The 27,454-nt window shown below is 53.4% G+C and overlaps 1 protein-coding gene across 1 annotated transcript; it reads left to right on the top strand.

Annotated features, from left to right (window-relative positions):
• Positions 1 to 787: 787 nt before the first annotated feature.
• CNGB3 (cyclic nucleotide gated channel subunit beta 3) lies at positions 788 to 27,080 on the top strand (the record flags this gene model as incomplete). Its single annotated transcript, XM_079796615.1, has 7 exons — positions 788 to 927; positions 12,588 to 12,831; positions 13,985 to 14,236; positions 18,796 to 18,846; positions 21,972 to 22,058; positions 25,988 to 26,052; positions 26,954 to 27,080. 7 exons carry the CDS (start codon positions 788 to 790, stop codon positions 27,078 to 27,080), a joined length of 966 nt encoding a protein of 321 aa, XP_079652741.1.
• Between the last annotated feature and the right edge of the window lie 374 nt (positions 27,081 to 27,454).

Here is a 27,454-nt window from a genome sequence, read left to right as displayed (position 1 = left end):
TGTTAGTGGGTGTGATCTTAAGAGCAGAACTGTGGAGTCATGAAAATTCTAGGGTTAACTTTTTGAGGAACCGCCAAACCCCCATCGTGTGCCCCCAATAATGTACAAGGTATGCGGTGTCCAGTTCCTCCACATCCTCACCACCCGGTTCCTTGGTGGTTGTTATAACATCCTGCTGAGTGAGGAGTGGGGAGTGGTCCCTCTGGACGGCTGGGGCCCACGCCCGGCCTGCAGCCTCCTCACTGAGGACTGTGTCCAAATCAGAGCTCATCATTCCCTTGCCTTTTTCTCTAAAGGAGCCCCGTCCATTATGTTTTCGGCCCCACAGAACTTGCGGTTTCCCCGCACACCAGCGGATGAGACGATCTGCCATCACAATAGCAACACGCCTGTCTCTCCCGACGGTGGCTGCTCTCTGCTTCCACCTTCCACGTCAGGCTTTAAGACAACACTCGCCTGTCGCTAGAGGAAGTCTAGGGGCCTGGCGCTCCCTGTGGCCTGGCAGCGCCCCCCCGCCCCCCAGGCTGCTCCCACGGCGACACCCTGAGTTACTGCTGAACACAAATCTCATTTCCCCACGGCGGCCAGCACGTTCCGCTGACAAAGGCCTTCTCACAGAGGAGATGAGACGGTTCCCTGGAAGCCCGAGCTGCGCCCTCTGATCCCAGGGCTGTCCTGGCTGCAGACCCCGGGAGCCTCGGCGCCACCGGCCGCGCGGTGGGCTTTGGAAGGCAGGCGTTTGGACCGAATATTCGGTGTCCTGGGCATGTGCCGGGCAACACCCGTCATGTCACATTCTGGCCACAGCACGTGCCGGCTGTTGGCGGGAGGCCTGCCCGCCGAAGCCCGGAAAGCTGTGCCCCCGCGCCCTGCGGTGCCCCCGATGGGCTCCCCCGTCTGCCTCCGGAAATGGAAGTGTGTCCCCCGGTGAGCACGCCGCCCTCGGAGAGGTGCTGGCTCGCCTGGCACACACAAAGCTGCTTGGGCACTGTGGTGTGCGGCGGCACATCCGTGCTGATTGCGCTCGACAGCTAGCTTTCAGGAAGGGAGGCCTGCGGGCGCTCCCGCGGGAGGAGGGAGGTGAGTAAGCCACGTTTTCAGGTTTCAGCTGAGCAGTGCTGCTCACAGGCCACCTGCAAGCCTGCGGACACGGGCGCTGGGGCTGGCCCACGCCCACGCCCACGCCCACGCCCACGCCCATGTACACGCTGCAGGGGCGAGGCCACCCTGAGCAGCGAGTTACATCCAAGCTTCCATCCAAGGAGACTGCATGGAACTAACCAGGCAGCCTGCCCTCAGGTTAATGATGGCGCTTTCTCTCATTAACTTCTAATTCAGGGTCATCACAGGCGTACACACAGTAAGACACCATATAGGAAGCTCCACACACCCTTCACCCCATGGGACCAGCTTCCAGACCTAAACCAAGGTCCCTGCCGGTTGTTAACGTTGACGTGCACTTGTTTGTGTGAGTGGGTGTATGGATTGCTTTACGGAATCTTATCACCTTGTGAGGCCAACATACACAGCGTCCCATCGAGGATCTTCCTGTCGCCCTTTTCTAGCCACACGCATCTCCCCCTGCCCCGCACCCTCACGCACCCTCGCCCACCCTGCCCCCAATAGTCACTAATGTGTTCTCCATCGGGACAGTTTGTCATGTCAAGAACGTCACGTAAATGGAGCTAGTATTTGACCTTTGGAGGCTGGCTTTCAAGCGGCACCGTCGCCTGGCCATCCATGCAGGGTGCGCGTGGTTCTGTCCTTCCCCCGAGCAGTATCCCTACACGGCTGCACCGAGGGCCAACATTCATTCGTCCAAGTGGTTGCCAGTTTGGGGTTATAAACAGCTGCTATCAGCATACGTGTTCAGGTCTTGTGCGAACACAAATTTTTATTTCTCTGGGATAAATTCCAAGAGTACAATTATTGGATCATGTGATCCTTACATGTTTAGTTTTATAAGAAACTGCCAAACTGTTTTTCAGAGCGACTGCCCTAGTTATACTCCGGCCAGCAACGCGTCAAGGATCGGTGTCTGCGTCCTCGCCAGCACTTGGTGTTGTCAGTTTTGCATTTAGGCCCCTCTGGCGGGTATGGAGTGGCCTCTCCCTGGGGTTCTGCTCCGCGTTCCCCACTCGCCAGCAGGAGCTCATCTGCAGTAGCCGCATCCTTGTCTTGCTCACTTCATAACTGGCTCGCTTTCCTTTTTACATGCCCTTGGTTGGGTATGTAGCTCGCAAACATTTTCCGCTTTATCTGTCCATCCTCATAGGATCTTTCACAGAGAAGTTTCTAATATAGATTAGATGCAACTTACACTTTCTCCTCTTATGGTGTCAAACTTAAGAACTCTTCTTCTTTTCTCATAGTTTTTCTTCAAGTCTTGTGGTTTTATTGTTTACACGTATGTTCAGGATCCAGCTTGAGGGAGGGAACTTCTGGAGAACGGTGAGGTTTGGGATGTTCCTGCTTCTGTCTGGATGTCCCCCTGCTCCAGCACCATTTGCTGCAAGAGCTCTCCCCCTTTCCTTGAACTGCTCTGCCCCTCCGGTCAAAGACCAGGGGGGTGTTTTCACTGTGGCGTGCATGTGCCGAGGCCTGGCCCCGGGCAGGGGGGGACAGCAGTGAGGACAATGGTGGTGACCCAGGGGGACAGGGACCACAGAGAGGCCGTTCCACACTGAGGAGCGCTGATTCCAGAGCCAGAGGACAGCGGGGTCCTCTCCCCGACGCATGTTGGCAGCGGCTCTGGCGGAATCTTGCTCTGGTTAATCTGCCCCAACAGGCGCTCATCCTTCCTGCAGCGCCCACAGGTGAAGAACCATGACCCGTGTGTCCGCTGGCCCCATCGCGTCTTTAACCGGCTCGGCTGGCTCTTTGGTGCTGCAGGTCACCTCGATGCCTACACAGTTAGAAGGAAGACCAGCAACATGAACTTGACACTCAGAGTCCCTTAACCGTCCTTTATCCAGCCGCCCTGCATGGCTCTCTGCTTTCCTGTGCGGCGCCCACAGAGAAGGGAGCGTAGAGGTGGGCGCTGGAGAGTGGGGCGCCTCTGGCTTCCAGAGAAAGAAGCTCCTGGTCTCCGTGAAGGAGCCGTGTCCCTGCGCCCAGCCACAGCCTGGCACCCTGGTGAATGATGTCTCGCTGAGCGCCTGGCACCCTGCCCCCTTCCCCCCCACCCCGTCCTGGGTGGGCGGCCTAGCCGCCTGGGCTGCAGGTCCCACGCACACCAGCTGCAGGCCGGCTCCAGGCCTGGCCTCTCGGAACTGGAACTGGGCCTGGCTCAGTGCCCGAGGCTCTCCTGCGCCCACTCTGCTCCCTGCGCCCCACTCGCGAGGTTTTGCTTCACCGACTCACACAGTCTTGGTTCCCTCTTCCCACAGTGGCCTCTCTCCACAAAGGGAGCCTGCTCACCAGTCTGCACTGGCCCCTGGCAGAGCCGCCCTCCCATCCTCAGCCTCTCCTTCTGCCTCTCCTTCCCCCTCCAGGCCCTGGCTCCCAGTCCTAGCTCCTCCCTCACACCTGCCTCCCCTGCCCACTTCTCCTCCTCAGCCCATGGACCATGGAAAGCTGCTAACCCAGGGGCCTGCAGCACACCATCACCCAGTCTCAGGCCCACACAGCCCCACCCTCCACCAGGTGTTCTCCTCATCCACCGGCCCAGGGGTCACTTCCCAGGAGCAGTTCTCCCCTGAGTGTTTCCATAGTGGTGACCTTGCCCCACTGTTCAGTGATTCTTACCTTACAACCACCTTTGTGCTTGGGATCCCCACACCCTCAATAGGTGAGTGGTGCAGAGTGGCGGGAGGGGAGTGTGTGTGGGGTCAGATGGGAGGGGAGTGTGTGTGTGGGTCAGATGGGAGGAGAGTCTGTGTGTGGGTCAGATGGGAGGGGAGTGTGTGTGTGGGTCAGATGGGAGCGGAGTGTGTGTGGGGGTCAGATGGGAGGGGAGTGTGTGTGGGTCAGATGGGAGGGGAGTGTGTGTGGGGGGGTCAGATGGGAGGGGAGTGTGTGTGTGGGTCAGATGGGAGGGGAGTGTGTGTGTGGGTCAGATGGGAGGGGAGTGTGTGTGTGGGTCAGATGGGAGGGGAGTGTGTGTGTGGGTCAGATGGAAGGGGAGTGTGTGTGTGGGGGTCAGATGGGAGGGGAGTGTGTGTGTGGGTCAGATGGGAGGGGAGTGTGTGTGTGGGTCAGATGGGAGGGGAGTGTGTGTGTGGGTCAGATGGGAGGGGAGTGTGTGTGTGGGTCAGATGGGAGCGGAGTGTGTGTGGGGGTCAGATGGGAGGGGAGTGTGTGTGGGTCAGATGGGAGGGGAGTGTGTGTGGGGGGGTCAGATGGGAGGGGAGTGTGTGTGGGGGTCAGATGGGAGGGGAGTGTGTGTGTGGGTCAGATGGGAGCGGAGTGTGTGTGTGGGTCAGATGGGAGCGGAGTGTGTGTGTGGGTCAGATGGGAGGGGAGTGTGTATGTGAGTCAGATGGGAGGGGAGTGTGTGTGGGGGTCAGATGGGAGGGGAGTGTGTGTGGGGGTCAGATGGGAGGGGAGTGTGTGTGTGGGTCATATGGGAGGGGAGTGTGTGTGGGGGTCAGATGGGAGGGGAGTGTGTGTGTGGGTCAGATGGGAGGGGAGTGTGTGTGTGTGGGTCAGATCGGAGGGGAGTGTGTGTGTGGGTCAGATGGGAGGGGAGTGTGTATGTGGGTCAGATGGGAGGGGAGTGTGTGTGTGGGTCAGATGGGAGGGGAGTGTGTGTGTGGGTCAGATGGGAGGGGAGTGTGTGTGTGGGTCAGATGGGAGGGGAGTGTGTGTGTGGGTCAGATGGGAGGGGAGTGTGTGTGTGGGTCAGATGGGAGGGGAGTGTGTGTGGGGGGGTCAGATTGGAGGGGAGTGTGTGTGTGGGGCAGATGGGAGGGGAGTGTGTGTGTGGGTCAGATGGGAGGGGAGTGTGTGTGTGGGTCAGATGGGAGGGGAGTGTGTGTGTGTGGGTCAGATGGGAGGGGAGTGTGTGTGGGGGTCAGATGGGAGGGGAGTGTGTGTGTGGGTCAGATGGGAGGGTTGGCCTGTCAGGGACAGATGTGGGCTGTAGGGGTCAGAGTTCAGAACTATCAACACAGGGTGATAATACAAAGCAGAACAATGGTTAGTCACTACAGCTTTGCTTTCATTCCCTTGGGACAACACAACCTTGGGGGCCTGCAGGAGGGAATGTGCCTGGGCTGGCTCCCACAGGGAAGGCTGAGCCCCTCTCCAGCCCCCATCTCACCCCTCCCTGTGGAAACCAGCGCGGGCACATTCTGTTCTGTGTGTGCTGACTCCAGAGGAAGGAACCTGCTGGGAGGAGCAGGAAGCTCAGTCTGAGTGGAGCCCTATTGCTGGGACTCTGCCTCCACCTGGGAGGCAGCCTCCCTCCCTTCCGACTGCCTCCTCCTCCTCTCCCAGCAGGTTTGGGGAGAAGGAAGACACCATTCCTCAGGACTCCGGAGGTGGTTCCCCTGTCACCACCCAAAGGGTTGGCGATGCCCTGATGGCCTTGAACCCATGCCCTCCAAGGACCAAACACCCCCAGGGACCTCTCCCTTGGCAGCAAACATCCCCCGGGGGTGCTCTTCATTGGAAACAAGGCAGCACTGCCCTGAGCCCAGCTCGGTGGGTGGGTGAGACACAGGAGTGAGCATGTGCCTCTGTCTTTAAGGAACTTCTCAGATGTCCTGCTGTCCAGCCATCAATTTCCTGTTTCCCAGTACTGTGGATTTTTTAATCATCTCTCTGTCATTTTGAGAGATTTATGGCATTCGGCTTATAATCTTGATCCAATTGTTCATCTGCTTCATAAAATAGCTTTCCTGGTTTTTGCTAGACATGCAAGCACTCCATAATCGTCTGCTCAGGCGGCCAGAACCACGCCTACACGCTGGAGCTTGAACAGCAGAAAGTTATTCTCGCAGTTCTGAGGCCGGAGCCCAGATCCCAGAGCTCTCGTCCGGGCTCATGGTGGCTGCTCTGCTGTGGCCTCTCCTGGCCTTCCTCCTGTGTCTGCAGAGAGTACAGGCTTTTCCGATAAAGAAAAGAGCAGCCTATCAGGAAAAGGCAATAAGCAGGAACAGATGCGAGGGCCTGTGTAAGACGAAAGAGAGGAAAACTAACGAAAGGACTTCAGAGCCAGCGTAGCACAGGTCCTCTTTCCGCACCAAGTCAGCGTGCAGTCAGAATGAATGAATGAGGCGTGCAGTCAGAATGAATGAAGGAGGCGTGCAGTCAGAATGAATGAAGGAGGCGTGCAGTCAGAATGAATGAAGGAGGCGTGGAGTCAGAATGAATGAAGGAGGCGTGCAGTCAGAATGAATGAAGGAGGCGTGCAGTCAGAATGAATGAAGGAGGCGCTCAGACACCCTCAGAACCCCAGGCACCATTGTCAGGATATCCTTTGGCCCGCAGGCCGCCACTACGTGGAAAATGGCAAAAGCAGTTGTTGCCGACTTTGCTCTCAGAAAATGCCGGAAATCATTAAGGAAGTTAAGCTGCTTATTGAAATGAAATGTAGTAGATGGTGACTATTTTGTATTTATACTGGTATTCATATTCATTCTCTTTACTGTTGGGTTAAGATTTGGGAAGGGCTGCTATTCTTACGTGTGCTGATGTGTATGTTAATGTGTGTGCATATATGTGTACACATGGGTCTTACAAATGTAAATTTATAACGTTGTAATATTTTTATAGCTTTTTTGTTACTTCAGTCTTAAAATAGCTGTTAAACTTTTAAAGTTAGGCACCGCTACATTTATGGGCCACGAGGATGTGCTTCACGAGCAATACAGATAAACGCACGTACAGATCCACAGGAGGAGGGCCTGGAGCAGACTGCTGGGGGGCATGAGCGCTGCGGAGCGTGAGTGCATGGCCGCCGCGTGCTCTGGACAGACCCAGGGCATTTAGGTGGGGAGCCTGTACCTGGTCGCATCCACGTGTACATCACCTGTGTACACACTGCTGTGTGCACAGTGCCCTGTGCACAGGGGAACACGGCAGCAGCTCAGCACCTGCCCAGCTCCCGGGTGAGTGTGAGAAGGCCGTGGGGTGAGGGCCGGGCTCTCTCTGCCAGACCAGCTGCCTTCAGGGCCTGGCTCGTATGGCAGGCCAGCACATACTATGGTGAAAATCAGAATTTTGTAGTGATTTTCAGTATTTTTTACCAGAAATTACTCCTACAAAAATATTCACTTTTTCAAAGCAGACTTTTCTTCAAATTTAACTTTTGAGGACAACTGTCCGTATGTATCATTAATTTTTGTAAAAGCATAATGGAAGGGGAAAGACCTGCTCCTCTCTTCCCCGCAAGCCCCCGGAGTGGAATGTAATAGTCTCTGCCTGACTCCTGTCTCTCATCCAACAAGACACAAATAGCAGGCGTTAAAGGGCTTTGGTCACCTAGAATATTTTAAGGAGCTAAGTCATTGAAACATGAGTTTAATTCTATGTAACTTTTACAAAATACTTAAAGCCCATGGGGAGAAGTGACGAAAGGCCATGGCCTGGCACACTCTGCAGCCGGTTTGCAGAGGGTCTGAGTCCTTCGTGCCACACTGCGGTCGCTGCCGGCCCTCCGCGCCGTGCGTGAGCTCCTCCCGCAGACCACGCTTCCCGGCTGGTGGCACCCCTCTCACAGGCCTAATGGTTCTCTGTGCGGCCCCCTCCGTGTCAACAGATGCCCAGGTGTGACGCCCCGTCTTTTCTTGTTCCGGGCAGGCTCTTCCCGGGCCTGACCCACTGTGGGCCGTCCCCTCCGACAGGCCAGTCCCAGCCCGGCACCCGGCCTCCGTCCTCTGCCGCCGCCCCTCCCAGATCTCAGCTGCCCACCGCACCACGCGGACATTGAAACACACCTTGACTTTCCTTCCCACCTCATTTACCAAGCACGAAGGTGGACGCATGTGTGTGTGGCTGACAGGTGCCCACGGGCTACCACAGTTACCCACTTTGCTCGCTCTGTTGTGTCCGGGGCTGCCATACAAAACACCACAACCTGAGCGGCTTACCACGACAGAAACATGTCCTCTCAGGGTTCTGGAGGCTGGAAGCCTGAGAGCAAGTGTCGGCCCGGTGGGGCCTCCTGAGGCCTGAGGGGGTCTGGCCAGCCCTCGCGGCTGCGGCCAGCGTCCTGGGCATGTCCTGGCTGTGGCCACATCCCTCCAGCGTCCTGGGCACGTCCTGGCTGTGGCCACATCCCTCCAGCGTCCTGGGCACGTCCTGGCTGTGACGCATCCCTCCAGCGTCCTGGGCACGTCCTGGCTGTGACGCATCCCTCCAGCGTCCTGGGCATGTCCTGGCTGTGGCGCATCCCTCCAGCCTCGGCCTCCGTTGCCACCGGGCCTCTCCAGGTCTCCGGGTCTTCACCTGCCTCCCTACAGGGCACCGTCGTTAGTTAAGGGCCCACCTGCTCCAGAGCGGCCTCATCTTGCTCCCCAGGGACATCAGGGACGGCCTGGAGGTCAGGTTCCAAGGTCCAGGTGAACACAGACGGTGGTAGGACTCGGTCGGGGGGAGCCAGGGCCCCGCCTGCCCCTCCTGCCGAGGCGTGAGCCCCGAGTGCTAGCGGGCTCTCTCCTCTCAGTCCCGCTGCCTCCTCACCAGGGCTCCTCGTCTTCCTTCCTCCTGCAGTTATTTGCCGCAACACAGCTCGCATGCCCTCCTCTGCTGCGGGATCCGCCCCCCGGGGGCACCGGGGGCACCGGCCTTTCTTCTGGGCGAGGTGGGCTCCTGCGTCAGTGTGGCGCCCACAGGCAGCCGCCGACACGCCTGGGCTCCGGCTGCGCCCTGGCTCCGTGTCCTCTCCACCATCCCAGCCCTTCACCTTCATGCTTCCACTCAAATGCGTCCCTCCATGTGAGCTCGCCCCGCCACCGCTGCCTGCTCCCCCCACGAGAACCGCCATCCCTGTGGGTCGGGCTAACGCACAGCCTGACACCAGTGGAGACGTGTGGCGGGTGGCAGGACGCTTTCCTGACAAACTCAGAGAGCGTCCGAGGAAGCACTTTCAAGATTCATGTCTCACGCGTGCACTTGTTAACCCGGGCATTCTGAGTCCCACTCACCCACAGACCACGGCATGGCCTCCACAGGGCGTCTCTCCCGGGGCCCAGGAGCCACCCGGCCACCCAGCGCCCGAGTGCACGCTCCCCAGCCCTGCCCGACACTGGCCAAGTCCATGGCTTTCCCCCGCCTGTGGCCCTGAATGAACGTAAAGAAATGAGGAACGCGGCTGTAATTCTATGCTTTACCACCAACTTTTTTAAAATGCGTTTTCTCTGAGCCCTTATCAAAAAAAGGAATAAGTATTATTCTAACTATTCTTTATTTTTCCATAGGTACATAAACAAATATTTATTTTTGTATTAGAGACGTTTACATTTGCACTTTTGTTCTTAACACAGAGACTGTAAGTAAGGCTTAAACAGTTACATTCCGAGTCTCTTTTGTTTCCTTTTTATTGGATGTGTCACTGGTTAACCAAATGGTGCAGCTTTCGGGTGCACAGTCCCACAGCGGAGAAGCAAACTTCTACACCCTCAGCCATCTCAGGAAGAGTATTCAATAAGACTTCCCTTCTACATTTGTCAAAATTGGTAAAATACGTTTATCGTTTACTAAATCTTTCATCAGGAATTATGAGGAATAATTATTTTAAAATATATAATTAATAATGTGAAGAGTAAATGCTAAATACAGCTCAAATGAAGCATAGTCATATGAGGCATATACCCACTGGTTTCCTCTCTTACCCTCATTTGATTTATCTCATGGGATATATGTTTCTTCAACTCTATTGTCTTTTTTTGTTCAACCACAAAATTACCTAAAGAAAACTACATTCCTAGCTTCTGTGTATATGTGGACGATTGGCAAAGATTACTCTAGAAAAGAAACTGGAGAAAAGGAAGAGATGATAATGACTGATACACCAATGCTCAGATACCCCAAAAAGAACGAGGTACAGTAGTTGAAATTTAGCTGCATGGTTCTACCTCAATTTTCAGCATTTTGGCCATGAGGCAGGTTTGCACAGTGCGAACTGGATGATTAAGAGCAATTATATGGTCAGTGAGGGCTTTTAGATAAGTCAGCAAAAAAAAAGCATTCCTGGGTCTTAGGGCTTCAGTTAGACCTTTTGACAGTTTGAATATCTGGCTTTATGGCTAATGATCCAACAACCCTCAACTTCCCTTTTTATAGAATTTTTCAGTGCATTGAGGCACATCAAATAAGGTCAAACAAAAGTGGAGACATATGGTTTATTTAGTCAATAAGCATTTATTCAGAACCTCGCTGCCTGAGGTCTTGTGGAGGCTGAATAAGCTCCGAGCTTGACCTTGAGAACTTCAGTCTGTGATGCTGTCAGCTACGTACAGGGCTGCACACATCCCACGGTCACCGCTGACACCAGCTCACGTCGCCAGAACTGTGTTTCGAAGGCCTCGTGGGAGTCACAGGCGAGGCCCACCCACAGACAGACTCGCCTTTTCCATCCACTGTCACCACTGCAAGCCAACAGCTCCTTTTGAATCCCCGTGTCACGTGACTTCATCTTCGGGGATCTGGTCTCTCACAACAGAAACCTGGTGTTCTTCTCAACTCCTTCTTCGGGTTCATCCAAAAGATCCAGAAAGTTCAGATCCTTTGATTTCTGCCTGTAAATCGCTCTTTATTCTCTTTTTCCCTCATCGGCTCTAATCTCACCTCCTGCACGCTCCCCGCTCCTCTTCTCCAAAGCGCCCACCTGCTCTGCACCTGCGTGGCTCCCTTCAGCCTGCGGCCCATGCAGGCGATGGAGCAGCCATCAGAACCTGGCCACTCCCCGCCCCGCCACCCAGCCCCAGGCGCGCCGTTCCCGTCACGTCAAATGTCCTGTCCACCTTGGAGCGCATTGTCCTCACAGCCCGGAAAGCCTCCTTCCATTTCTCCGTGGACGCCCTGCTAAGCTTCTCAGCCTGAGACGCTCTGTCTGTGCAGCCCTCACGCACCCCAGGCCGAGTCCCGTGTGTGCGTGTCTTTACGGCTGATTGTTACTTAGTTACTCACATCCCTGCCTCCCGTGAAGCTGTGAGCATCCACCGGGGACTTTGGCTAACGCATCTTCGTTTCCGATACATAGAGACTCAACTGTCTGACGGGGGAATCAACGTCTAGGTACACTAAGGTGTTAAGAAGAAATCTGTGGAGCGGTATCTATAACAACACTTCTTACTCATCCGGAAGAAGGGTTTTTTTCGGGTTTTGTGGACCTAATGTCCTATTTCCATCCCCTTTAAGGCATACTGGGTCTCCTCCCACCACCTCCGCCTTCGCCGTTCTAGAGAAGAATCCGAAAGGTCCTAGTGGACACAGTTGAAGAACCTTGATGCTCGCACAGGACTGGTGACAGCTGCGAGAGAAATGAATTATCCTGTGATAGGCCGAAGGGAGAGAGACTCCGCTGGCCTGGGAGCCCGCAGCAGTTTCGGAGAGGCTGTGTTTGTGGGCCTGGCCCAGAGGGTCGGGTGGGTCACACAGCTTCTCTTTAAATAGAATCCTCAGTTTCCCGGTTCCACGTGAGCCCCAGGAGTTCCAGCTGGAAGCAGATGAAGAGGGCAGGTGTGGATGTGAGGCAGTGAGAGTGATGGAGGCTGTGTGGGCCCGGGAGGCCCAGGTCAGACCTCGGAAGGAAGGTGGAGAGAGAGACGAAGCCTGTGCGGAAAGTCAGATCCTTAGGAAATCACTCGCTTACACCGTGTACCCTGTACTAGCTGTTTGTATGCTTTTATTTTTTTTTTAGAAGGAAGTTCATTAAAGGACAAGTTATCACAAACTTAGTGGCTTAAGACAGCACCCATTTCATAGCTCACAGGTCCATAGGTCGGGAGGCTGGTGGTTAGCCGGGTTCTTGCCACAGGTCTCACAACTGAACCAAGGTGTCAGCCAGGGCCGGCTGCGCTCTTACCGGAGGCACGAGAACAATCTACTTCCAGGCTCATCCCAGTTACTGGCAGGAGGCAGCGCCTGTGGTTGTAGGACAGGGTCCTCAGCAGAGTTTATGGGGGCCCTTTCCTCTTCAGAGCCAGAAGGCAGCAGCTCTCAAGTAAGATCGCCCTGGCGCCCAAACCTCTGACTGCCTGCTCCGTCGGCAGCTGGAGAAACTGCGGTTGGAGGAGGCTGCCTGTTTATAACCCTCTAGCTTCCAGTGGGCTGAGCCGTGGACACGGCTGGATTCCCCTTGTGAGCCCCACCATGTGCATCGGCCAGGTCTACGCAGGACCCGTTCCCCACGCCGCCCTCGAACCGAGCCCGCAGGCCAGCCGAAGCTCCTTCTTCCAGCCACACGATCCAGGCGGCCTGGCGGCCCGCAGGTGCAGAGTGGCCAGGAATGGCACCTGCTGTTTCTCCTTTCCCGCCGGGCATCTGCTCACACCTGCCCTGTCTCCATCAAGCTTAATGCTTGGGTTTTCTAGGCCTTCTGGTCAGCTGCAGATTGGGCTGCAGGGTGGGGGAGAGACGCCACCGTCCCTGAGCTGATCTCATGAGCCCTTCTCTGTCGCTGTTTTCCCCTCATTTAGTCAAAAAAGCAAACCACCTGGAGCCCCTCCTGTAAGAGAGCTCGCCGCGGCCCAGCTGCGAGGCCTGGTGAGAAGGCTGCGGCTCAGGACCGCCCTCTGCGGGAGGCAGCTGGCAGAGGGAGGCCTGACCTCCGAGGTCAGCTCCTCAACCGGTAAGCCCTGGTCCTCCAAGCGCTGGGAGGAGGTCATGGCGGACACGAGCCACTATGAGCACACAGAGCGGGGTCACCGACCAACTGATCCCGTGATCCCGGGTGGCAGGGACCAGTCAGCCTCCCTAAGGATCTCAAATGTGCTTAGGAAACTCAGGGAAGCAATAAAGGAGGGCGCCACGCCCACACGCACGCCCCGCCCACAGACGCCACGCCCACCTGCGCCACGCCCACGGCCATAGAGGCCACGCCCACGCCTCTGTGCAGGGTCTGCGCTGCAGACGGACCAGGGGGAGTGGTTGGCAGGTCAGTCAGTCAGATGGTTGACCACAGCACGGAGCGAGGTCCCCCGCGGTTCTGGACTGGAAGGCTGCATCGTATTTCGTTTCTTAAAGGGAAGAGGCTAGCATGCAGCTGTCACTGGAGTTTGGTCCATGTGCCGAGAGGGACATTTTGAACTTCACTTGTCCATAACCTGAAGGACACAAGCCCTGACTATTTACGCTCCAAGGTATCTGAGAGTACCCTATCTGTGACCCTCGGGCAATCCGCTCAGGGGCTTTCAACCTGCTGTTACTTCTAACTTCCAGTGATTTCAGGACCTGGATATTTTCATGAATGTCGCCATTTTAAATGTCACAAAAAGCCTCCTCTGCCTGTATTAGGAGGGGGAGATTCTGGAATGTTCTGACTTCAACCAAGCCAAGCTCTCTGCTCACGAAGCTAACGTAGCCTCCTAACAACACTTTCCTCTTTTCCCTCAAAGCCCAGCCCGCAGCTGCGCGGTCCGCCCCGCAGGCCAGGCCTCCGGAGGGGCGGCCAGAGCGAGGCCGGCTCCCCGGCTGCATGGACTCCGGCTCAGGTACGTCTCCTGGCTCCTGGCGGGCGGGCCGTCCCAGGGAGGCCCGGGCCCAGTCAGGTGGTTCTGCTCCCTGCCCACCTGAAAGGCTCCGCGGACTCCCCTGCCTGACGTCCTGCTCAGGCGTCCTCTGCTTGATGGCTCCGCCCGGGGAGCTGGGGCCGCGAGCAAGTCCCCCCACATGCCCTGGGAGGAGGGGGGGGCGCCCCTTTCCTGACTCATAGGGCACCGTCCTGTGGGCACGACTCGGGGTCCCCTTCTCCACGCTCCTTCCAACGTGGGAAGAGCCGATAAGGTCCCTGGCCCCCGGGAAAGCCGGCAGCTGGGGGGAGCGCTGTGCTGCTGGAGCACGTGACCCCCCCCACCCCCGACCCCCGACCCCCCAGCTCTGCTGGCGGGCGGCGCTCGGTCACGGGGCTGCTCCCCCAGACCCGCGCTCCCTGCTGTGGCTGCTGCTGGTGGCCGCCGCCTGCGGCTGGAACTGCTGGCTGCTCCCCGCGCGCCTGGCCTTCCCGTGCCAGACCCCGGGCAGCGCGCGCTACTGGCTGGCGGCGGACGGCGTGTGTGACGTCATCTACCTGTGTGACGCGCTGCTTGTGCAGCCCCGGCTGCCGGCCACCCAAGGAGGCGACGTCATAGTAAGTGGGCGGCTGGGTGTGACGTCATAGTAAGTGGGCGGGTGGGTGTGACGTCACAGTAAGTGGGCGGGTGGTGTGACGTCATAGTAAGTGGGCGGGTGGTGTGACGTCATAGTAAGTGGGCGGGTGGGTGTGACGTCACAGTAAGTGGGCGGGTGGGTGTGACGTCACAGTAAGTGGGCGAGTGGGTGTGACGTCATAGTAAGTGGGCGGGCGGAGGTGACGTCATAGTAAGTGGGCGGGCGGAGGCGACGCGGGTGGGGTGTCAGCTCCGAGCAGCTGGAGAGTCACAGCCTCTTGGGAGCCCATTGCCCTCCAGCCCCGCTGGTCCGACCCGGCAGAGCAGTGAGGACACCAGAACCGCAGCAGCTCCCCCCCACCCCCACCCGCAGCTCCCGCGCCTCGGGGCGCTGGTCTTGGAAAGGAGAGGAGGGTAGCTCCTTCACCGTGGGGGGGGGGGGGTGCGCTGGGAAGGGCCGCGCCGAGGAGACGGCCTGGTTATCGGCTCTACGGACCCGGGGACCCTGAGGCTTCAGGGGGAGGGCACTCGCTCAGGCCTCAGACCCAGGCGGGCATCCGGCAGGACTCACCCTGCGCGGCATTGGGTAGGACGCGAGGGTCCAAAGATGACGTGGTTCTGAAAGGTCAAAACCGGACACGGCTTACCTGGATAACTTAATAAGCATCCCGCACGGCGCACAGGGGCGTGACTAATACTCTGGTGCTGGAGCCTCCGAGTGCGAGTTAGGCAGCCGACTTCTGTCCCGTTACAGCCTGCCATTCACCTCAGCACTTTAAAATCAGGCAGAAAAAAATAAAATAATAAAATAAAATAAAATCAGGCAGGTACTTCATCCGCGCTGCTCGCCCCCCGGAGCCCGCAGCTGTGAGCTTTGTGGAGACCCCGCGGCTGCACATCACGGGGCCCGCACCCAGCAGTCTGCCTGCAGCCGCACACGGGTCAGGTCCAGGTGCTTGGGGCCGCCTGGGGACAACCTGGCTGCAAAGGGAAGGCGGGGCCCTGGCCCTCGGGTCAGAGTAGACTCCCACGCTGTCCAGTGCACAGGCCACGAGCCATGTGTCCATTCAAATGTAAATCCTAATTAATGAAGATGAAATTACGTGGAAAATCCTGGTTTCTCAGCCACACCACCATCCTTCCGGAGCCCAAAACCACTGGTGGCGGGCTGCCTGGCAGATAGCACAGAGCGAGGCCTCCCATGTGAGATCCGCCATTGGGCGGTGCTGTTGGGAGAGAACCATGAACACCAAGGTCTGCACAAGAGCCAGACCCCAAGGAGGGAGCCACGCCTGCAGGCCGTGCCAAGCACAAGCAGGATCAAGCCTCGGTGGTGCAGCTTTTAATTAATACACCACGGGCCTGTCTTCTGTTCACGCTTCACTTTGCAGCTTTCTCCCCAGAACTGCAGCGCCTACTCAGAAACCAGCTGCCTGCTCTTAAGGCAATGGTCTCTGGGACTCATTCCCCGCTGCGGGACTGCACGGCCCGTCAGCTAAGGCAGACAGAAGGACGTTCCCCTGAGCACAGACCCAATGAACAGCCTCTGCCCCTCGGCCCCCCCAGCTTCCTTTCCAACCAACGCCATGTGCCATCCTTGCCTCCCGCCCACCGGGTGGCCCAGAGCAGACCCGCCAACGTCACAGTAGGGCGAGCAGAATGACCGGGAGTGGCACTGCGTTCTTCTGTATTTGGGGGAGAAGAGAGGTAGGTTTCTTAATTGCCTCAATATTCTCTTTAGAGTCTCCAGGAGATCTTAAATTAGCAGAAAGCTGGAAGGACTAATTTTGGTGACTTTTTAAATGTTATTTGCTATAGAGTGCTTCCTGTACTTGAAATCTCTCCGAGAAAGGAATTCTAAAGGCCAGAGCTGACGCTGTAGCAAAAATGTATTCACAGCACCACTCCTGTGGAAGTCAGGCCTCAGCGCTCTCCCGCGCCTGCCCAGGCTGAGCGGCCGCGTGATGAACGAGGATGCTGGTGGACAAATGGGAAGTAAACAGCACACACGGAGCTCATTTCAACCTCCATTAGATGCACAAGGGGGAGAAAATCAATGTTTGACAAATGAAAATGACAGAACCAGTAAGGGGAGACTTTTATTTTCCATTTTCTAGGAGGCCTTTGCACACAATGGACTGTTGAAACCAGGAAAAATAACCAATGAAAACACACTCAATAGGCTCTATTTAAAATGCATTATCACCAGCTAGAAATGTAGAACAGAGATGAATTGCCTTGTTTGTTCAAAAGACATGTAATGGTTTCTTTAATTTAGGGTAGGTCATTTTCGCCTTCGAGACTTGATTACACTTTGGAAAGAAGATACGCGAGTTGCCAGTTGAGCACCCGACCTGAGAGTCTCACTACCTTTGGTGGACAGGCAGATCATTCACTCATCCACTCATTCATTCACTCATTCATTCATGCATGCATGCAGCAAGCGTTTATCAAACACCCTCTATTGCCAAGCATCCCAGGGCTGGAGGATGGAAATATTAATTCCCCGGGGCCTTGAGGGGAAACAGAAAAGTAGCAAACAGCAGCTTGAGATGCTGAAGGTCCCAGCAGAGGGAGCTGGGGGGTAAGTGTGTGTGTGTGGGGGGGGGGGGGGGAAGGCCACAGGTTTTCCATCCTGTGGAGTAGTTTCCACAGTGGGCTGCCCTAACAGACAGCAGCATGCTAATGAGGGACCAGCAGGCTAATGAGGGACCAGCAGGCTAATGAGAGAGCAGCATGCTAATGAGGGACCAGCAGGCTAATGAGGGACCAGCAAACAGCTGGTCCCGCCTTTCCTTTATGGACAGCAGTGGTGGAGCGGAAGTAACAGTGGGATGGTTGGCTAGGAGCTCTCATGCCTGCAGTACTTTGCAAAGACCAGGGACACACTCAGTGCCTTCCGGTGACAGTGTCGGCCAGGCCTGCCGGGAGAGACCGCCTCTGAGTCACTGTTTATAAACTGACCCGCCAGGGAGCAAAGTAACCACTCCCTGCTCGGTGCACTGCGGGCCTTACTCAGACTTCCCTTACTTCTTTGTTAAATAACAACTCAGCTAATTGGGATGAAGTAGAAACAAACATCAGGGTCAAGCTGCATCTCTGAAACTTACGAACAACATCACTTGAAGAAAATAAATGCAGCCTTTCATTGAACACCATCATTTTCATCCATAGAATGGGAATAATAGGACCCCACTCACAAACCCCTGTGAGGGTCAGAGAAGACAGCGTGGGCACCTGGGCCGGGCCTGGTGTCTGGAAGACGCACGTGAAGTTGCTGACCGATCAGAGAAATGACATCCGCACTTGCTCCTCCCTCTTGTCTCCTGGCTGTGCATGTCGCTCTCGCTCTTTCCTGAGGAGAGGGTTTGGGAGTAGGCCAGTGTTCAGCCCCTCTCTCCCAGGATCGCAGAGTCTGCGCAGAAAATGGTGGAGGGGTCAATGGGTGGCAACCTTGTTCCGAGGACGTTCTTTCCTTGAGTAACCGTTTCATCCGCAATGAAGTTGTTGCAGAGGACGTTCTTATTTTTGAAACACATCTCTCTGTTCCGTGTGAAATTACGGCATTTTTACGATTGTTTACGAGAAGAGGTAAATAAGTAAATATAATAATTCCTGGCACATTCAAAGAGTTTAGACGCATTAGCATACCTTCCCAAAGTAAGCCTCCCCTGAGGAAATGTGCCTGAGAAGAGAGAGAATTACGCAGGGCACCATTTTAAAACTAAGTGCCTGTGGTAACCGGTAAGCTGATCCTCATAAAACTAACAAAGCCACATCACTTAGGGCTCCAGAGGAAAGCGATTTAGAATCACTTCTGGCATTTCCATTCAATCTACCAAGTTGCAGTTTCATTTACATTTTTCAATCTTAGGAGCTTAGACAACTCTGAAAGCAAAGGCACAAATGTGCTAAATCCATTCTGCCAGCATTGGGAGGGGTAATTCGCCTTCATTTCTTAGCACTTGTGATGAATCCGTCGGCCCCACTTAAGCTTCGAAGGTGCTCACGGGTTGGTCCTAAGCTTGGCCTGGGGTTCAGCTAGCCTTCTGTGGATGCCAACGTGTGGCTCAGTGAGCCGTTTTACACAGTAAAAATCATTAAACAAGCATGTCTGATATATTTTCGGGTATATTTCTGTAACATTTAGTATGTGTACATGGGCAGAATTCTAGCCAAAAGGGGGAGGGCAGGGAATGGAGAGTGACTCAAACATCCTGCAGAGCCCTGAACTTGGACAGCCCAGTGGTCAATGGTAGAAGAGGCCACTTCCATGTGTACACGTCACCATGCTTTGTCCGCTAATTAATAGCACATAGACAAGTCCTTCCTGCATAAATGTAAGGATCCAAGTTCAACGTTAGCATTAGTTCTTTTAGGTCTGAATGTTAGCAAACGCTATCCTACTCCTTTATCACTTACCACACATTTATTGAGAGCACCTACTATGTGTTAGACATTGTGTTAAAAACTGAAGAAACAGTATTTTTTAAGTGAGAAAGTAGTTTATTAAAACGGTTAAAATATAAATATATTTCAGATGGATCCCCATGAGCTAGCGAGGCACTACAGGAGTTCTACAAAATTTCAGGTAGGTGACTTACAAACGCAAAATTATTCAAGCAACCCATTGCCATTTTACTTTTAAGTCCCACCATACATTTCTCCCTGAAAACCTGCTTTCTTTCACAACTGTAGCCTTGGGCACAGTTTGCACAGGTGAGGTTTGTTAGAGGCTGTAGAGGTGTTTCTCTCTTTTCCGCGTCCAGCACGGAAAAGGAACGGGTCCAGTTGCTGAGTGGAGGAGCTGGGGATTAAGAAATAAAAGAAAGAAAGAGACAAGACGCAGAAATAGAAGCAAGCTGGGAGCCAGGTGGGACGCCATCCTCTCTGATGGAGAGGCAGTGACAGCCCTGAGCCACGCAGCACATTTATTTATCCCCCAATACCAGGAAGCAACACCAAAACTTAGGATCAGAGGAGCTTATTTGCATTCTTAAGTAGGCCCTAGCATTACTGGATTTACATATCTAGACCCGCCCCTGCCGACACCTGGACAAAGGTAAGAAGTCAGAACTGAATAACACCCTCCCCCCCGCCGCCTTCTTGCGGGGGGAGGGGGGTGTAACCAAGACGCGGCTCTGCCAGTCGCCTCGGGCTCAGCTGACAACAATTTAAAGAATGCCCATGTGCCTTCCCAGGCGGCCCTCTACAAGAGGTGACCGAGGTGGCGCCCAGCGGTGCACGCATGCTTCCTCGAGCTGCAGATGTGTCTCTCCATGTGGGGGTCTTTACCGCAGAACAGAAGGCTGGGCCACACGGACTCTCTGAGTTCGACGTCAGTAAGGAGTGTGGCTGAGCCTTGTCCTGCCCGCACGGAACGCTAGCCTCATTCACGTGCCTGATGACGTAAGCGCCTACACAGTTACTTCCCCTCCCCTTTCTCGTTCTGTATAAGAATGAGAAACACAAGAGAAGCGAATAGTTAAGCGACACGGCATGGCCTCTGCCTTTCCTCCAATGGCAGCATAACCTTGTTTTTCACCCGCAATCATTTACAGCCAAGAGCTTGTTACTTTCCGTCCGTTCCCCCTAACTCTGAGACACAGGCAGGGATTTGGGGGTCACCCAACGTCACCCAATCTGGAGGAGTGAACTCCAACCTCCCATTTCAAGGACAATACTTGAGTGGCCTCAAATTTTCTTTAAAAACCCAAATCTTGGTTTAGGTGCCAAATTGTCCCACTTGCTGATGTATGGTGATTAGAATGCCTTTCCAGCTCCTTTTCTTTGTGAACAAGGCACCTGCTGAGATGCACTTGTTCAAAAGCTGCTCGACTGGGTGCATCTGCTGCGAGGACCGTCTCCTTTCTAAGTGCCCCAGCTCACTCCAAACTTCATCACTCTCTCGAATGTGATGAGGGGAGACTTACTCCTGTATTTAATTGGGTTGATAAAGATAAATGGTTGCGTTTACTAGTATTTCGTTGTGGTCCCTCCTGCTTTCGCCTGCCCTGCGCCCTCCCTGCGGCACTGTGCACGAAGGTAGAGGCACCTTTGTGCTTGGCAGCTGCACTCGCGGCCTGACAACTTCTGAGCACAGATGTGCCTCGCAGCCTGTGTCCCCAGGCTTTACCGGTGCCATGCACTGCGCACAGCGCTGGTCAGCACCACTCAGTTCCCATCACCGAGAAGTGAGTCATCACACGACTCCCCACACGTGTCAACATCGACCAGAATGAGGGCCCGGCCGCTGAGAGAAGTCAGGGGGGCAGGTGGATAGTGAGTAAAAGCTTCATTTGGACAGATCGTTTTTTTACAGGTTAAAAATAAGATGATATGGCCGGCCAGTGTGCTCAGTGGCTGAGCGTCAACCTATGAACCAAGAGGTCACAGTTTGATTCCTGGTCAGGTCACATGCCTGGGTTGTGGGCTCCATCCACAGTGGGGGGCACGCAGGGGGCAAGTGATCAATGTTTCTCTCTCATCATTGCTGTTTCTATCTCTCTCCCTCTCCCTTCCTCTCTGACATCAATGAAAGCATGTTTTTTAAAGATTAATATGATCGGAACCAGAAGGCACCGCGGCGGGGGCAGGGCCTGCCTTTCTCACCCGCGAGATGTTGTTAGTAGCTCTTCCTTTCACCCTCGGCTTGTCCTGAGGCTCAGCATCCGCAGGATAAAGCCCAGGGGTTTGATGAGATGGTGCAGTTTACAAACCAGTACTGTTAGTCAGCGATGGGTTTCTAATAGCCGGTGCGGGGGGGGGGGGGGGGGGGGGGGGTCCACGCAAACCGGAAGTGCCTCTGCTCTTGGGGAGCACAGCCGCCGGGAAACGCTGGCCCAGCTCAGCGCCGCCCCTTCCATAATGTGGCCCCACAGGACGCTTTTCACTGCCCTTAATTGTCTTAAATAAATAAATGTTTTAATGTAACCCCTTTTCAGTGTCACCTAAAAAATAATGAAAGCGAATAATTCTCTTACGTAAAGAAGTGTGATCGGGCAGGCCCTCAAGAATGATGCTGTCATTCAGAATTACCAGGGGTGGGAGGCCAGGGTACAGAAACACAAGACAGACCCAAAGTACGCGTGTCCGGTGGAACCGCACTGCAATGCTATCCCCCGCCGCAACGCCGTTGGCTGGAAACCACACGATTCCTCCTCCCCCGCCAACAGCCTCAGTGCACACATCAGGGCGGGCGTTCACTGTTCGCCTGTGACCCCAGGTGGACAGGTAGGAAGCCTGGAGGCGGCCACCTGAGCCCGCACCGTCGTCAGTGTGAGCGCCCAGAACTGGCGGAGCAGAAACATCACTGCAGGGAGTGTGCAGGGGTTTCAACTAAAATCTTCCAGCCCGGGAGCCCCGTGTTTAAAACCATTCAAGTGTAGTCCCGCATCAGTAACCACGCCACCTCTGCAATACCTGCGCAGGTGCAACGGGGTCCTGCGAGCTCAGAGGCCGAGGCCCCCAGGGAGGCTCAGAGGGCAGGCCCCTTCTCCCCCACCCGCCCCCCCCCAGGGCTCAGAGGGCACGGGCCTGGCCGCCTTGTCTCCATGGGCTGTTGCTTCCAATGGCACCACGTGTTTACCTGCAGGCAGTTTTGTTTTAAGCAACACAGAACGGTGACGGTAGCTGTCAGCTTCTACATACGTGGGTATAATCCACGTCCAAAAAGCACGCGGACTCGACATAACCACACACGTGTTCTCCCAACAGCTGGATGTCGCCGCAGTGATGCCATTGGATGTGTTCTGCCTCTTCTTTGGCTTTAATCCAATATTTAGAACAAACAGGATATTGAAGGTGAGATAACTCTATTGATACTAGAGGCCCGGTGCACAAAATTTGTGTACGGAGGGGGGCAGGGTGTGTCCTTCAGCCCAGCCTGCACCATCTCCAATCTGGGACCCCTCGAGGGATGTCCGACTGCCCGTTTAGGCTGGATCCCAGTAGGATCGGGCCTAAATGGGCAGTTGGACATCCCTCTCACATCCAGGAATGCTGGCTCCCAACTGCTCACCTGCCTGCCTTCCTGATTGCCCCTAACCACTTCTGCCTGCCAGCCTGACCACCCCCAAACCACTCCCCTGCCAGCCTGATTGATGCCTAACTGCTCCCCTGCCAACCTGTTTGCCCCTAACTTCCCTCCCCTGAAGGCCCAGTCGCCCCCAACTTCCCTCCTCTGCCGGCCTGGTCACCCCTAACTGCCCTCCCTGCTGGCCTGATCACCTACAACTTCCCTCCCTTGCAGACCTGGTCCCTCCCAACTGCCCTCCCCTGCTGGCCATCTTGTGGTGGCCATCTTGTGTCCACATGGGGGCAGCCATCTTGTGTGTTGGAGTGATGGTCAATTTGCATATTACTCTTCTATTAGATAGGATAGAGGCCTGGTGCATGGGTGGGGGCCAGCTGGTTTGCCCTGAAGGGTATTCTGGATCAGGGTGAGGGTTCCCTTGGGGTGTGGGGTGGCCTGGGCAAGGGGCCTGTGGTGGTTTGCAGGCTGGCCACACACCCCGGCAACCCAAGCGGAGGCCCTGGTATCTGGGATTTATTTATCTTCTATAATTGAAACTTTGTAGCCTTGAGCAGAGCCAAGCCTCCTGCTCGCTCCATGGCCGCAGCCATTTTTGTTGGGATTTATTTATCTTCTATAATTGAAACTTTGTAGCCTTGAATGGAGACCTGGGCCAGCCAGGGTGTGCGGAAAGTTTGGCTTCCTCCATTGCCGAGGAAACCCAAGCCTCCTGCTCGCTCCATGGCCACAGCCATCTTGTTTGGGTTAATTTGCATACTTGCTCCTGATTGGCTGGTGGGCATGGCTTTGGGTGTAGTGGAGTGATGGTTAATTTGCATATTACTCTTTTATTAGATAGGATTCTTACTTGTAATTATCTTGTTTTAATTATGGTAATCTTGAAGTGATTTAAAACATCCCAAAAGTACAATGTTCTTCCTTCACCCAAACTGTCCGTTTTTCTGTCCTCATCATTGCTATGAATTTTAAAAACTCAGGAAGGAAACACATCATTGCATCCACTGCTGGGAGGTGACTTGGCTGTTTTCATTCTGTATCTCACAGCAGGTGTTTTATCACCGGAACAGGAATGCTTTGGTCTTCTACACACAACTATAGCTACAAATGAGTCTCATGTTTTATTCTTTTCCATTCGTCCATTTTGCTCAGACAGTTGCTGAATGCCTGGAGTACTGGCTGTGAAAGGAGAGAGTCCAATCAGACAGCCTCCCAGTTCCTGTACTCACCCAAGATTCTACAATCCCAGAAAATGCAGGCATACTTTTCCATAACAAAATTATTTACATAACATGGGTACAGCTCAAATGTCCATTAACAGGGAATTAGTTAAATAAATTGTGGTACATCTATATAATAGAACACACTTGGTGATGCAAGAATAAATAAATAAAGAGGAAGTTTTCCATGAACTGGTATGAAAAGACCGCCAAGATAAATTGCTGAGTGAAAAACAAGCTCGTTACAGAACAGTGTATAGAACAATACTAACTTTTGTATAGCAGAAAGTGAAAATATTCCATTTTTCTGAGTACATGTAAACAGTGGAAGGCTGCAAAAAAAATCTAGTGAAAATATTAGCAGGTGGGGATGGAAGGCAGGGGGGAAAGGGTATAGACTGAGGCAAGACTGGTGAAGGGATGTACTTGCTACTGTTTGCATTACCTGTTCCACAGATTCTAAGATATAAATATTTTATAACTCATAGCTTCATGGGGTAACTAACACAAATATGGGGAGAGTCTGGGTCTGGAATTTCGTGTAAATCATTAGCTGTAGCAAGAGGAGCTACTTCCAAAGACAGCCTCCTAAGAGGAAAGCCAGAGGTTGTGTAAATCTCGGTGGGCTTCGCGCAGATGCTGGCGCCAGCGCACAGCAGCCGTGGCGGACATGGGGCAGGGGTGGGGTGGGGGGTTTGTGCTTCGTTAACCTGGATATTCTTTACCTCGCTGGTTCTTCCAGTTGGCTTCATTGTAGCAGCGAGGAAAATGAGAGCTAGCGGGGTGAAACAGTCTGTCCCCAGTGCTGTGCTAAGCAGGGACCTGGGTTCCTCTCAGGCTTCCTGACCAGACTCCACCCTCCAGGCCCCCAGTCTCTCCAGTGGAGAGGGAAACAGCCTCAGGCCCTGGGGACAGCGGGGACAGCGCTAGATGGCGAAGGCCTGACCAGGACTGCGGCCTAGGGGGGCAGACGCCTCACACCCAGCACCGGGGGCAGGCCATCCCTTTCTCTTCTCAGGTGAGAGTATCAGGAGGCTGCTGTTCAGAGATGACCAACTTTCAGACACTCAGGCATGTGTGTGGGAGTTTGGCTGGCAGTGCAATAAAAGTGTGTAAAATGCCAGCGCTTCCCACCCATCCCTGTGTCCCTAAGGGATCCAAAATCCACCTGTGTACAAAAGCTTTTTTAATATAGGACATTCTGAACATCAGCATTGGTCTTTTTTCTGTAGCCCCATGGTCCAGTCATTTCACATATAAGTGAGTCATTTTGATGCACAGTTCTCTGGGAAAATATTGTTTGTCTCCAGTTGAGAAACACTAAGAATATAAATTTTCACTTCAGTGATCACTTAAGCTAACATTTAAACCATGTCTTGGTGCAAACTTCTGTTAAGAGCACCATAAACAATTTACCACCAATTGGAATTACCTTAATCTGAATGTTTGAGGGATTTTTCCTACTCAGCAATTCTGGGAAAACAAACCATTTGTGTATATTTCTAGTTAAAGAGTCATTACTATTATGTCTGTTTTTTAATTCCAAATGTTCTACTATAGTCAGATATACATTGGATGAAATTCTGAACTAAATAATCTTGGAACAAAATAATCCCTAATAGTCCCTCCTAGCTATAGGATCCTGTGATTCTCAGCACAGTAAATAATTAAATACATTAACTGGGAATGCACCCAACCCCTTCAAGAGACATGTTCTTTTATTGTCCCCATTTTACAGATGAGGAAACTGAGGCACATAAATGTTAAGTGAATTTTCTAAGGTCACACAGTTAGCAAAGGGCAGAGGCGAAGTCTTACTCCTGCATTCCTCTGCCTCGGGTAGTAAAGGAGGAGGTGGGCGAGGCGAGTGTGTAGGGCAGGTGAGTTGAGGTAGAAGTAGATGTAAGCAGGAAAGAACCCCAAGGGAAATAACCACTCTGTTTGGATTCAACCTGTGCAAACTCACTGTCTCTTTAAGCAATGTCATGAATTGCTAACTGATTCTACTGGACTTGAAATTTTGTTGAAATTAAACACATTTAATGGAACTTGCTTAGGAGTAGTGCTAACCCTGAGCCTCAGGATCAGCCTCTACTTATGACTTCAATGTGTTATCATCTTCCTCTTTCACGGATGTTCTGGGGAAGTGTGATTTTAATTCTTGTAAAATAGAGTTCTACTCTATGCTTTATAAAGAAACAGGAAAAATGCTTTTAAGCTTGATTTTCATTAGCATTAGGAATGAGACTAACTAGAGGGTGGAAGTCCAATAAGCCAGGAGCTGTGGAAGTTGGTTAGGCACTATGCTAAGTGACCCTAGAGGAAAATCCACTCAACAGACACTAGTTTGTTTGTTTTAAAGACATGTAGATGGGATTATTTTGAACGACAAAAAAAAAAATGTGTCATATAGTTTTATTTAAATGGATGTCTTTAAGACTAATACGCTTTGGGATTTCTTCTGCTTGTTTTATATATAGTACAGGTCATTCTTTGAATTTAATCATCGCCTGGAATCGATCATGGACAAAGCGTATATCTACAGGTAAGATGGAGTCAACAATAGACAGGGTGTATATCTACAGGTAAGATGGACTCAATCATGGACAGGGTGTATATCTACAGGTAAGATGGAATCAATCACGGACAGGGCGTATATCTACAGGTAAGATGGAGTCAATCATGGACAGGGTGTATATCTACAGGTAAGATGGAGTCAACCATGGACAGGGTGTATATCTACAGGTAAGGTGAGCTCAGTGTTTGTTGGCTGGAAGAGAAGGCAGGGGTACATTTCAGATGGAGGAATGTGACCTCCTGCAAAGAGGAGGGATCATCTCGGATTTGGGCCACATAATGTGTAAGGTTATGTTCTAAAACAGACTTGAATATATTTTGAAGTGAGATGAGAGTATGGAAATCATACTGCCTAAAAGTGAGGGTGTAATTCACACCAGAGTCTGATAACTTTTTCTCAAATATGACTAAAAAAATAGGCCAAATTCCCGGCTTCCATCAGAACAGATAGAAATAATGGTGCTGGGTCACAGGCTTGGTCTCCCGCAGACAGTTCAGTCTCAGCTGAGTTTCATCTATTTGCTCCACTGACGCTCCCGTGCATGGAGACCTCCAGCCACAGTTAACCATAGCAGGAAGCCGGCGAGCCTTCCCGAGGTTAAGTCAGCGCGGCTATTTCATGGGACTCAAGGTGGACAGGTGACCCTGGGGCACGTCTTTCAGGGAGCAGATCCATAGCATCTGCAGAAAGAGAGGGGGGTTTTACTCTCTCAGTGCCCGTCCAGACACCGCTGTCAGAGAGCGTGCCCTGGCTCCATCCTGTCACTGCCGCTTGGGAGTTAACGCCCAGATTTGGAGCAAGGAGACTGGGCAGCAATGGTCAGAAGAAGGAACTGCTAGCGCGAGTCCTGCTCTGCTGTCCTCCACAGGGTCGCTCGGACGGCGGGCTGCTTGCTGTTTGCTCTGCACGTGAATGCCTGCATCTACTACTGGGCTTCCGACCACCAAGGCATCGGAACCACCAGATGGGTGTACAATGGTGAAGGAAACATGTGAGTTTTCATTTTGAGGAAACTTTTATTGCCTTCTAAACTTTCTGTTTCAGTGTAAGAGTCTTGTAAAGCCAGTGTTTTTGAAACTGTAAGTCACAACCCATCATGGGCAGTGAAAACTCTTTAATGGATATTTTCAGTGAAAGAAGGTCAAGTAGAGGAGGACAGAATAGGAAACATCAGAGTCTGTCATATCTAGTAGGGGTGTGCATGTACGTGTGCATGTGTGCATATATGTGTATGCATGTGTGTACACACATGTGCATGCATGTGTGCACATGTGCATCCTTTGCTGACCCAGGAAATGCATTTCTTACACTGCATCATGACCAAACAAGTTTGGAAGCCTCTGTCTCAGACAGCCGGACATCCCCTGAG

The sequence above is a fragment of the Cnephaeus nilssonii genome (genome assembly GCF_951640355.1).
Source record: "Cnephaeus nilssonii genome assembly, chromosome: 18".
Classification (NCBI taxonomy): Eukaryota; Metazoa; Chordata; class Mammalia; order Chiroptera; family Vespertilionidae; genus Cnephaeus; species Cnephaeus nilssonii.
This window is presented reverse-complemented; position numbering and strand designations above follow the sequence as displayed.